This window comes from Nicotiana sylvestris, chromosome 3, assembly GCF_000393655.2.
Source record: "Nicotiana sylvestris chromosome 3, ASM39365v2, whole genome shotgun sequence".
NCBI classification, from domain to species: Eukaryota; Viridiplantae; Streptophyta; class Magnoliopsida; order Solanales; family Solanaceae; genus Nicotiana; species Nicotiana sylvestris.
The window spans coordinates 111,695,419-111,707,775 of record NC_091059.1 but is presented as its reverse complement, the minus strand read 5'-3'; the positions used below and the strand labels follow the sequence as shown (position 1 = coordinate 111,707,775).

At 39.6% G+C, this 12,357-nt stretch overlaps 1 protein-coding gene across 1 annotated transcript; it reads right to left on the bottom strand.

Annotated features, from left to right (window-relative positions):
* Positions 1-3,931: 3,931 nt before the first annotated feature.
* On the bottom strand, positions 3,932-4,444 carry LOC138887837 (uncharacterized). Its single transcript, XM_070169628.1, has one exon. The coding sequence runs from the start codon at positions 4,442-4,444 to the stop codon at positions 3,932-3,934; it is 513 nt and encodes a 170-aa protein (XP_070025729.1).
* Between the last annotated feature and the right edge of the window lie 7,913 nt (positions 4,445-12,357).

Here is a 12,357-nt window from a genome sequence, read left to right as displayed (position 1 = left end):
AAGTAAGCCAATTTTTTTTGTGATTTTTATTTTTTAATAAAGCAACTAATTTAATAATGAATATTAAAATATAAAAATAAATCCTAAATGCAAATGCATGGTATTTTTTGACATTTTCATGATTTTTAACAAAATAAACACGCACAGAAATGCAAACAATTAACACAATTTTCCGCAAAATCCTATAAAATTGTAAAAAGTGGAAAAAATGTTTTTCGTGTATTTTATGGGAGTAATTCACATAGGGCAAAAATCACGTGCTCACAGTTGCCCCTCTTTGCTCGGAAACACGAAGAGTTTTCGTGCAAAGATAATGTGAGCGGATACGAGTGATTTTTGCCCGTTTGAATACTCAGTGGGAAGTATTTTGAAAAAATTTGACCGCACCTTGCTTCCGAGGTTGCCTACATATCCTTGGCTATAAAGGAATCAGGTCAGTGTAGTTCGGGAAGTTTCGGTAGCTGGGACTACCAGGAAGCTGTGATTTCACTGTCACTGCTACTGCTTGCTGAACCCCTTATTACACCAAGCCAAAATAAAAGAAGCTAGACTAAACTATAATCTATGAATTACAAGAATCTTATCTATATCTTCAAACTTGATCTTGCTATTTCTGCTGCTCTGTTGACTTGTACTCTCCAGGTGAAATTCTTTTGTCGCTGACTTGAATTATATTCTGAGGTGCTTTTCCTTTGTTCTCTAGGCGGGCACCTGATTACTGAACTTGAACCGTCTTCCTTTGAACATTGCTGCTTTCCCTTTGTTCTTCCAGGTGGGTGCCTGATTACGAACATTTGAATTATCTTCCTTTCCTCCGACACTTGACTTGTTTTCCCTTTGTTTTCCAGGTGGACGCCTGATTGCCGAACTTGCACCGTCTTGCTTTAAACATTGCTGCTTTCCCTTTGTTCTCCAGGTGGGCTCCTGATTACCAACATTTACATGGTTTTTCCTCGAAACTTGAACTGCTTTCCTTTGTTCTCCAGGTGGGCTCCTGATTACCAACACTTGAATTGCTTTTCCCTTTATTCTTCAGGTGGGCTCCTGATTACCAACACTTAAATTGCTTTCCCTTTGTTCTCCAGGTGGTCTCCTAATTACCAACACTTGAATTGCTTTTCCTTTGTTCTCCAGGTGGGCTCCTGATTACCAACACTTGAATTGCTTTCCCTTTGTTCTCCAGGTGGGTTCCTGATTACCAATGTTTGAATTGCTTTTCCCCTTATTTTCAAGGTGGGATCTTGATTACCAACACTTGAATTGCTTTCCCTTTGTTCTCCAGGTGGGCTCCTGATTACCGACACTTGAATTGTTTTCCCTTTGTTCTTCGGGTGGGCTCCTGATTACCGACACTTGAATTGCTTTCCCTTTGTTCTCTAGGTGAGCTCCTGATTACCGACACTTGAATTGCTTTTCCCTTTGTTCTCCAGGCGGGCTCCTGATTACTGACACTTGAATTGATTTTCCCTTTGTTCTTTAGGTGGGCTCCTGATTACCAACACTTGAATTGCTTTCCCTTTGTTCTCCAGGTGGGCTCCTGATTACCGACACTTGAATTGTTTTTCCCTTTGTTCTTCAGATGGGCTCCTAATTACCAACACTTGAATTGTTTTCCCTTTGTTCTCCAGGTGGGCTCCTGATTACCTAAAACTATAACCGTATTCCCTTGCTCTCCAGGTGGGTGTTTGATTGCCAAAACTTTAATTACTTTTCCTAGGAACTTGATTTGTTTTCCCTTTGTTCTCCAAGTGGGCTCCTGATTGTCGAACTTGAACTACTCCCTCTTGCGACTGCTTTTCCTTTGAATTGTCTTCCCTTGTTTCTCTAGGTAGGTGCCTGATTGCTTGAACCTGAGTTGTCCTCCATTCTTGAAACTTGTGTTGTCTTCCCTTGTTCTCCAGGTGGGTGCCTGATTTCAATAAAATAGACAAAACAAACGAAATTTTTCTGCCCCAGTTTGGTAGCTAGGCACATCTGCGAGTGTTAATTGAATCATGTTACCAGAAAATCTCAAAGAATTTTAAAAGCTAGATCCCATTATCCAGGAAGGTCCTGAAACTCCTAATTAAATGACAGTTTTAAAGCTAAATTATATTTCTAAAGGTATGACTTCCGTTAAATCTTGTTATCTATGAAGGTCTTAAAACTAAATCCCATTATCAGGAGGGTCCTGAAAATTTCCAATTGAGTCTCGTCCTAAGAATGAAAACTTCAAAACCAACTTATATTTTCTCAAAGTAGAGCTTATGCTAGATCTTGTTACTCATGAATGTTTCGAATTTTAACTAAGTCCCATTATCCAGGAGGGTCCTGAGAATTTACGATCAAACCTATCTGGTACTTGCTTTCCTTACGGAGGGTTCTCCGAAACAAACGAAATTTCCTGCCCTTGTTTCAATTAAAGAAAAATCTTGTCAGTTTAAAAATATGGTGGTTAGTTTGCGGCATTCTTGCTGAAGGTGGCCCTCTCGCTAACGTGCTTTGCTTTGACTGTCTGCCTTGAACTAGCCAAAAATTATTTGCCTTTCTGACTGAATCTCAAACGCAGGACCCTAAATGACTTGAGTGTTCTACACTCAACCAGTCTTTTTATATTTTTGTCCCTCCAATTTGAACCTCTATATCTTTCACAAAAATCATAAACCCCTTGCTCGCTTGAACTTTCATTAACACCTTATTTTCACTTTTGCATCATGCTATTTCTGGTATGCTTTGGCCGCACTTTGCTTTGTGCAATTTGAAAGTTGGTAGTAAGCTTTGAAATTCTTTCTTACTTGCTTAAACAAGGCTGACATTGGAAAAACCTTAGAGAAATAAACCCAAAAGAAATGAAATGGAATGACTTTGAGAGTTCAGAATAAAAGAAAATCCAAAACTGGATGACTGTTTGAGAGGGGAAAACGAAAAGAGACTTATCTGAGTGGAGTGGCCGGTACCAATGATCATGACATGCATTTCGGATTAATCAGCTCAGCCTATTCAAACAATCTTCTTTCAATTTTCACACCTTTATGCTCGGGGTTCCCATAATCTAACTCCCTTGCCAAGTCAACAACCTTATTTGGCTTATGGTGCCCTGAAGGGTTTTCACCAACAAACCTCTCTAATTTATTTATCTCTCAACTCATTGTCGCCTTACGGTGCCCGTGAGGGTTTTCACCAATAAGACTCTCTCATATTTGATTTCTCTCAGCTTTCCATCGCCTTATGGTGCCCGTAAGGGTTTTCACCAATAAGACTCTCTCATTTTTCATTTCCTTACTCAGAATGGAGTGTTGCCCCTGACACGAATCGCCTCTACTTGCTCGACTTGGCATCTCTCGAAGACTGATCGGAAGGTCTTTCTTTGGACTGTAATGTGGGCTTTTGGATAGGGTTAAAAAGAAAGGATATCAAAAGTCTCAAAACAATTTGAAAGGGTTCAAAATTACAACTTTTTGAATCAGATTTCTTACAACAACCTCAACTTTCTGCCCCAGTTTCTTTGTTTGGGGACTTTTGAATTTTTATTTTGATGGGACCGAACCGTGAGGCTGCCTACGTATCCTTAAAAGGAATCAGGTCGAACGTAGTTCATGACATAGGAATTGCTTTGTTGTTGTTACTTTTCTCTTTTCTTTTCTTTCTCTCTTTTCCTTTCCTTTTCTTTTTTTTCTTTTACTTTTCTTTTTTATTCTTTTTCTTTTTTTTTCTTTTTTTCTTTTCATTCTTTTCTTTTCTCTTATCTTCTCCTCTCTTTTTTTTTAAAATTACCTTGTGCGTTTGTATTTTTGAATTTTGCTACTGATTCCAAAAGAGGGGTATGAAAGGAAATACATAAGGCTTGAAGGGGTAACAAAGGGTAAAGTGTTTAGATAGCAGAATAAAATGCCTTCGTCATTCCAATCTTCAAATCATGCCAAGTACAAACAATTTAGATAAACCAAATAAATCATACATAATATCTTTTGACTCCATCAGAATTAATAGTCATATCTACACATTTGCCTTCTATATCTGTCAAATACAAAGCACCATTGGACAACACTCTCGTTACGATGAACGACCCTTGCCAATTTGGGGCAAACTTGCTTTTCGCTTTAGCCTGATATGGAAGGATACGTTTCAATACTTGCTGACCGACTTTGAATTTCCGCGGACGCACCTTCTTGTTGTATGCTCTTGCCATTCTCTTTTGATACAACTGACCATGATACACTGCTGCCAACCTTTTTTTATGAATCAAGCTCAATTGCTCCAGACGGGTTTTGACCCACTTATCATCATCAATTTCGGCTTCAGCAACAATTCTAAGGGATGTGATTTCAACCTCTACGGGTATCACTATTTCTGTGCCATATAACAACAAATAAGGATTTGCACCTACTGAAGTTCGAACAGTAGTGCAATAACCCACCAATGCAAAGGGCAACTTTTCATGCCATTGCCTGGAACCTTGCACCATTTTCCGAAGTATCTTCTTTATGTTTTTGTTGGCTGCCTCGACTGCTCCATTCGCCTTGGGGCGGTATGGGGTGGAATTTTGATGTGTAATCTTAAATTGTTGACACACTTCTCTCATCAGATGACTATTAAGATTAGCACCATTATCTGTGATGATCACCTTTGGAATCCCGAACCGACAAATGATATTTGCATGCACAAAATCGACCACTGCCTTCTTGGTCACAAATTTGAAAGTTTTAGCTTCAACCCACTTAGTGAAATAATCAATGGCCACCAGAATGAACCTGTGTCCATTAGATGCTGCTGGCTCAATTGGTCCGATGACGTCCATACCCCAAGCAACAAAGGGCCATGGTGCGGACATTGTGTGCAATTCAGATGGCGAAGAATGAATCAAATCTCCGTGTACTTGGCATTGATGACATTTGCACACAAAACTGATACAATCTCGCTCCATGGTGATCCAATAATAACCTGCTCGAAGAATCTTCTTTGCCAGAACATACCCACTCATATGCGGTCCGCAGACTCCGGAATGCACTTCGGTCATGATAGTTGTGGCTTGTTTTGCATCGATGTACCTCAACAATTCGAGATCTGGAGTTCTCTTGTACAAAACTCCTCCACTGTAGAAAAATCCACTTGCCAAACGTCGAATTATTCTCTTTTGATCACCCGTGGCCTGTACTGGATACACCCCTATCCTGATATACTCCATGATGTCATGAAACCGTGGTTCAACATCATGTTCTTCTTCAATCACATTACAGTAAGCATGCTGATCGCGGACCTGCATATGCAAAGGGTCAACATAAGATTTATCCAGATGGTGCAACATTGACGCCAAGGCATCAGCAACCTCATTATGGATCCTTGGAATGTGCCTGAATTCTATAGATCGAAACTGTTGACAAAGATCATGCAGACATTGTTGATACGGTATAAGCTTTAAATCCCGTGTCTCCCATTCTCCTTGAATCTAGTGCACCAGGAGGTCCGAGTCCCCCAAGACCAAGACTTCCTGGATTCCCATATCTACAGCTAGCCTTAAACCCAAAATGCATGCCTTGTACTCAATCATGTTGTTGGTACAATAGAAATGGAGCGGAGTCGTAACAGGGTAGTGATGCCCTGTTTCAGAAATGAGTACAGCTCCTATCCCAACGTATTTCATGTTAGCAGCCCCATCAAAAAAAAGTTTCCACCCGGGCTTTTCATCCTTCTCGACCTTGTCAATGTGCATTACCTCTTCATCAGGAAAATAAGTCTTCAAAGGTTAATATTCTTCGTCCACTAGGTTCTCGACCAAGTGATCGGCCAAAGCTTGGGCTTTCATCGTCGTCCGAGTCACATATGCGATGTCAAACTCTGTGAGCAAGATTTGCCACTTTGCGAGCCTTCTTGTGGGCATGGGCTTATAAAATATATACTTTAGAGGATCCAGGTGAGAAATGAGGTAAGTAGTATAGGACAACAAATAATGTTTCAACTTCTGTGCTACCCAAGTCAGGGCGCAACATGTCCTTTCTAGGGGAGTATACTTAACCTCATAAGATGTGAACTTCTTGCTGAGATAGTAGATGGCTTGCTCTTTCCGGCCAGTGATGTCATGTTGACCCAACACACAACCAAATGAATTATCCAAGACTGTCAAATACAGAATCAAAGGTCTCCCGGGTTCTGGCGGAACCAACACAGGTGGGTTCGATAAGTACTCTTTGATCCTATCGAACGCTTCCTGGCACTCATCAGTCCATTTGACCGCAGCATCCTTCTTTAGCAGCTTAAAGATGGGCTCACAAGTTGTCGTGAGTTGAGCAATAAACCTGCTGATGTAGTTCAACCTCCCTAACAGACTCATCACCTTGGTCTTGTTCTTTGGTGGTGGCAATTCTTGGATAGATTTGATCTTTGACAGATCTAACTCAATGCCCCCCGATTGACTATGAACCCAACAGCTTCCTCGATGGAACACCAAATGCGCACTTTGCAGGGTTGAGCTTAAGATTGTACCTGCGGAGCCTTTGGAAGAACTTTCTCAAATCTTTGACGTGGTCAGATTGCTTCCTGGACTTTATGATCACATCATCCACGTAAACCTCAATATCCTTGTGTATCATGTCATGGAATATGGTCGTCATTGCACTCATGTAAGTTGCCCCAGCGTTTTTCATACCAAAAGGCATGACCCAGTAGCAATATGTTCCCCATGGCGTGATGAATGCCGTTTTTTACACATCTTCCTCATCCATTAAAATCTGATGATACCCCGCATAACAATCTATAAAAGACCCAATTTCATGCTTGGCACAATTATCAATCAAAAAATGAATATTTGGCAGTGGGAAGTTGTCCTTTGGACTTGCCTTATTGAGATCACGGTAATCAACACACACTCTGGTCTTACCATCCTTCTTTGGCACAGGCACAACATTGGCTAACCACGTAGGATATCGCGTGACTCGAATGACCTTTGCATCATGTTGCTTTGTGACTTCTTCTTTAATCTTCACACTCATGTCGGTTTTGAACTTTCTCAACTTTTGCTTGATAGGAGGGAATGCTGGATCAATTGGCAATTTATGGACCACCAAATCAGTAATCAAGTCTGGCATGTCATCATATGACCATGCAAAAATATCCTCATACTCAAACAATGCTTTAATTATTTCTTCCCTGATTTGTGGTTCAAGATGGACACTTATCTTAGTTTCTCTGACATTATCTGGGTCACCTAAATTGATTGCTTCTGTATCATTCAGGTTAGGCTTGGGTTTTTCTTTAAAATGACTTAGTTCCTTACTAATCTTTTCAAAGCCCTCATCTTTATCATATTCTGATTCATCGTCACACTCTATTTCTTGGATTATTATTTCAGAATTTGATTGACTTTTAAGACTGGGCCAAAGATTCCTCATGCATGTCATGCCATTGAAACCAGCATAAAAAGAACTGTACAAAGAAGAAAAGAAAAACAAAAATAAAACTATCAGGAGTGATGGAAAGGGAAACTGCATTTCATTAAAATAAAGGATAATAAGGTTTATACATCAACAAATGGAAAATAAAAGTCTGGGTCACAACCCTGGAATGACCTATATAGAAAGGAAAACAAAACAAACTACGAAGACTCCTTCTAGGTAGGGAAAGGAGTAGCCTTCCAATTGTTAAGCTTTGCATTCGGCCCGACGAACTGCACGTCCACTTTGCTAGAACCTTCTCCAACTTCCACCATGTTCACATCATCAAACAACCTCTGGAACCTTTCAATTAACTCCTCATCAATGTCAACCACAGAACTTGGAACTGTCGTCACTGGGCATTTCCTGGCACCGGGCTTGATAAAAGACCTGGAGAGACGCGGAACATGCTTTGGAAGTGGCCACACCTTCTGCTTCAACCTTTTAGCCCTTTTCACATCTACCGCTGTAGGTTTGAATCCAAGGCTGAACGTGCCCAAATTTTCGGGAAGGGACAATGGTTGTATGATACCTTGCAGAGATGCACCCAGACCTTTATAGGGCACAAAGCATTTTTCAGCATTTCAAAAGCCACCATGACTGATGCGGAGGCTGCCTTTGGAGTTGGAATACATTTCCCTTCTGGAACCTTCTCGACCGGCACTGTTTCAAACACTTGATAGACCCAAGGCCCTTTTGTCATCTTCAGCCTCAATGAATGGGACAGAGGCATCACTGTGAGCACATAAATTATCCTCGCCATGCACGATGATCTCCTGTCTATCCCATTCGAACTTGACCATCTGATGTAGAGTGGATGGGACTGCTTTGGCGGCATGAATTCAAGGTCGACCCAACAGCAAATTGTAAGAGACGTCTATGTCCAGCACCTGGAACTCCATGGTGAATTCCACCGGCCCTATCGTCAACTCAAGCACTATATCACCATCTGAATCTTTCCCTCCACCGTCAAATCCTCGAACGCAGATGTTGTTCTTGTGAATCCTCTCATCATCCACTTTCAACTTGTTCAGAGTAGAGAGAGGGAAGATGTTTGCACTGGAGCCATTGTCAACTAATACCTTGGTAACCATAGAATCTTCATATTTTACCGTAAGATAGAGAGCTCTGTTGTGTTCAGTACCTTTCACAGGCAACTCATCATCAGAGAAGGCGACCCTGTTTACCTCAAATATTTTGTTGGCAATCCTTTCCAGATGGTTTACTGAAATTTTGTCGGGAACATGAGCCTCGTTCAGAATTTTCATCAAGGCCCGACGATGCTCGTCTGAGTGGATTAACAATGACAAAAATGAAATCTGAGCAGGCGTCTTTCTCAACTACTCCACGATGGAATAATCTTGTACCTTCATTTTTCTCAAAAACTCCTCCGCCTCTTCTTCACTCACTGCTTTCTTCACTAGCACTTGGTTATCTTTGGATGTTTTAGCTTTCCTTAACTCCTCCGGGGCAAAGCATCTCCCCGAACGAGTTAGTCTCTGGGCCTCATTGACTTTTTCTTTCATTTCCTTTCCCTTATAGGTCATTATCACCCGTTCATAGTTCCATGGGATGGCCTTGGTGCTGATTACCGACAACTGGGTTACAGGCTTGATGATGACAGGATCCGTACGGGCACCCTCTACAGTTATGGTAGGCTTGTTTGCCACTCCTAGCACAATCACTTTTGATTTTTCTTGCTTCGCCGCAACATCACTTGGGGATCTTTTCTTGACTGCGACAGAGGGTTCACCGCTCGTCATGCTCAACTTGTTCACTGATCCTTCAACCGTTGGTTTTTTGACTGACTTGACCTCACTGGACCGAGTCATCATGACGGTCTGTGAAGGCTTCTTGGGCTCCCCTCCCTTATGTACTATCTCGATCATTTTTATTTCCTGATGGGTTGGTAATGGGTTCTGGGTTCCTTTGGAGTTTGGACTTCAATCTGGTTTGTGTCAATGAGCTCCTGGATGGCATTTTCAAGTGCAAGCACTTCTCCGTATCATGCCCCGGAGTACCAGAACAATATTCATAGCTTACAGAGTAATCAAGATTCTTTGGAGGAGGGTTTGGAAATTTTGACTCAATGGGCCTCAGCATATCCAACCGCCTCAATCTATGGAATAAATTGGTATAAGACTCCCCCAAAGGGGTGAAGGTTTTCTTCCGCTGCAACCTCTCATTTTTGAATGCTGGATTGGGTCAGAAACTTGGACCGGCAGGGTTTTGGTAGGCTCGTGGGAGTGGGTAAGCATTTTGTGGAGCTGGGGCATGCCACTGCGCGTAGGCAGGAGGTTGGGTATATGTCTGGGCGTGGTGGACAGAAATATAAGGGCCTGGTGATGGGAAGTAATATTGGGGTAGATTATATGGGGGTTGGGTGTAGGTTCGGTGATGAGGTCGAGGCTGGGTATATTGGTGTGACGGGCCCCTGGGTCCAAACCATGATCCTGCATCAATTGTTGCCACATCTTCTTTCTTCTTCTTTCCAATCACTCCCCCAGTACCATTCTGAATGGCTTGGGTAGCTGCCTTGATAGCCGAGTAACTCATGATTTTGCTTGACTTAAGTCCTTCTTCCACCATGCCACCCATCTTCACTACCTCGTTAAAAGACTTGCCTATGGCCGATATTAGATGGCCAAAGTAAGTGGGCTCCAGAGCCTGCACAAAGTATTCCACCATTTCGCTCTCCTCCATCGGGGAGTTAACTCTTGCCGCTTCTTCTCTCCAGCGAAAACCATATTCTTTGAAACTTTCACTAGGCTTCTTCTCAATCTTAGTTAAAGACAAACGATCTGGAACAATCTCAATGTTGTCACTACAACAAAAAGGGGATTTAGCGGCAATAAAAATTGCCGCTATATCTTTTACCGGCTATTGTTCTTTAGTCGCTGAAGCCGGGGTCAGCAAAGCCTTTAGCGGCCATTGTCACAAATGTTGGTAAACGGTATGCATAATTGCCGCTAAAAATCATAAACTTTAACGGCAATTGTTTGCGGCAATTATGAAGGCTGCTAAATCAAATCTAAAACAGCTAATTATTCTCCTTTGGCGTCCATTTGTATAGCCTCTAAATTGTAAAATAATTGCCGTTAATAGTTCGTATATTTAATGGCAATCGTGTTGTGGCAATTAGAATGGCTATATATTCCCTTTTTGCGTCTATTTTAGTGGCTAATATATTCAACTAAATTACCACTAAAAGTTAATATCTTTAGCAACAATTACTTTTTAGCAATTATAATGACTACAATATCCCTGGTGGAAATGTGTTAACTTTTCCTTTTATCGTCCATTTAAATTAGCGCTAAAAGTCACAACCTGTAATAGCAATAGTTGAGCCACCACTAATAATATTTACTACTTTCGTCCAGAATATGATCCAAACAACGAAATATATTAATATTAATTCAAAAATATGATATATCTCAATAACTCTTAAAGTAAAAGTAAGTACTAAGCAAAAATATTAATGCTACAATAACTTTAAAAATAAACTTATATTGTTTGAACCAAATAGCTAATGTCACTATATAACTAATCCTGACAAATGATAGTCTTCAAATAATTTCTGCAACTTTTTCATCATAAAGAAATCTTCCACCCGCTAAATTATCGAACATCAAATTGTATGACCTGAAATTATAAAATAACTGTATCAAAAAATGAAATATAATGTGAAAAAAATATCTTGAAGACTCCACCACTATCAGAATTTTTTTCAATCAAGTCCTCACCTAACATTTATAAACAGTAACAACTAGATGGATTGATAATGGATGTGCAAACAAGAGAGTTTCTTTCTTTGTTACGATAGAGAAGAAACCGAAAAAAAATTAAAAGCAGAGTATTAGCTTGGAGAAGTAAAAAGAAGCTACGCCCAAGTTAATTATCAAATGTTGTAGTCGCCAAGTTCTTTTCCTTAAATATGGATACTACATTATGCTTACATGCTATTAATGAAGCTCCCAAATAGGTGACACAAAATTATGGACATTAGGCCTTGACAAAACCTTAGGCATAATCATATTGTATGTATCACAAATAGTTAAAATTAAATTTCTCTAGAAACTATAGCTAATTTAAAAATAATTATTTTATGATAAAAAACTTAAAAATAACTATAATTCCAAGAAAAGCAAATGTCTAAAATTAATAAATCAACAATAACTGTTTTCTGATAAGAACTTCAGCTCTGGTGCACTAGGCATGCCAACAAAAGTTTTCTATTAGAAACGTTTAATTTGAAAAAGCATTTCTAAACATAAGAGTATAGTTGGGTATAGGTGACATGTGATAATTAGTATTAGAGATTGAAAAAATTATTTTTGTATCAACTGAAACAAGTTTATAATATGTAATGTTATTCAGAAATGAACTTTCTCCTATAACACTGAAGTTCAACATTTCCACAAACATAACAATAGGTAGTAGTATAAAAAAGGGATAAAAACTCTTCTTTTTCAACGAATATATTGTGTTATTCAAATTCTATGGCAAAACAACAGCACTAAATGTCTCTAAAGGCGATTCTACTACAATGTAACAAAGGTTTTAACAAGTTTCAATTTACATTACCTTATCAAAAAAGGATATTTACCAGCATCTGGTCTCAAGAAATGCAAATAATTTATGAAATTGTTGGAGGTTCAAACATACCAAACAAAGACTCAACACACTTGTTGTGATTGACTTTCGGGTTTAAGGCTATAGGTTAGTTAACCATCGCAAGAATTCAAGCATGCAAATATAAATTGATTTAAAGATAGAAAATGGTGTGCATTTGACTGAATAAATAAATAATCTTTATATTATGTGGGTACATAAGAAGGATACAATTATATTACATATATAATCACAATCATGAAAAATATTATCTTTAAAATTATTCACTACTATCACAACCTTACTACATCAACAATCATGGAAAAATATATATAAAAGC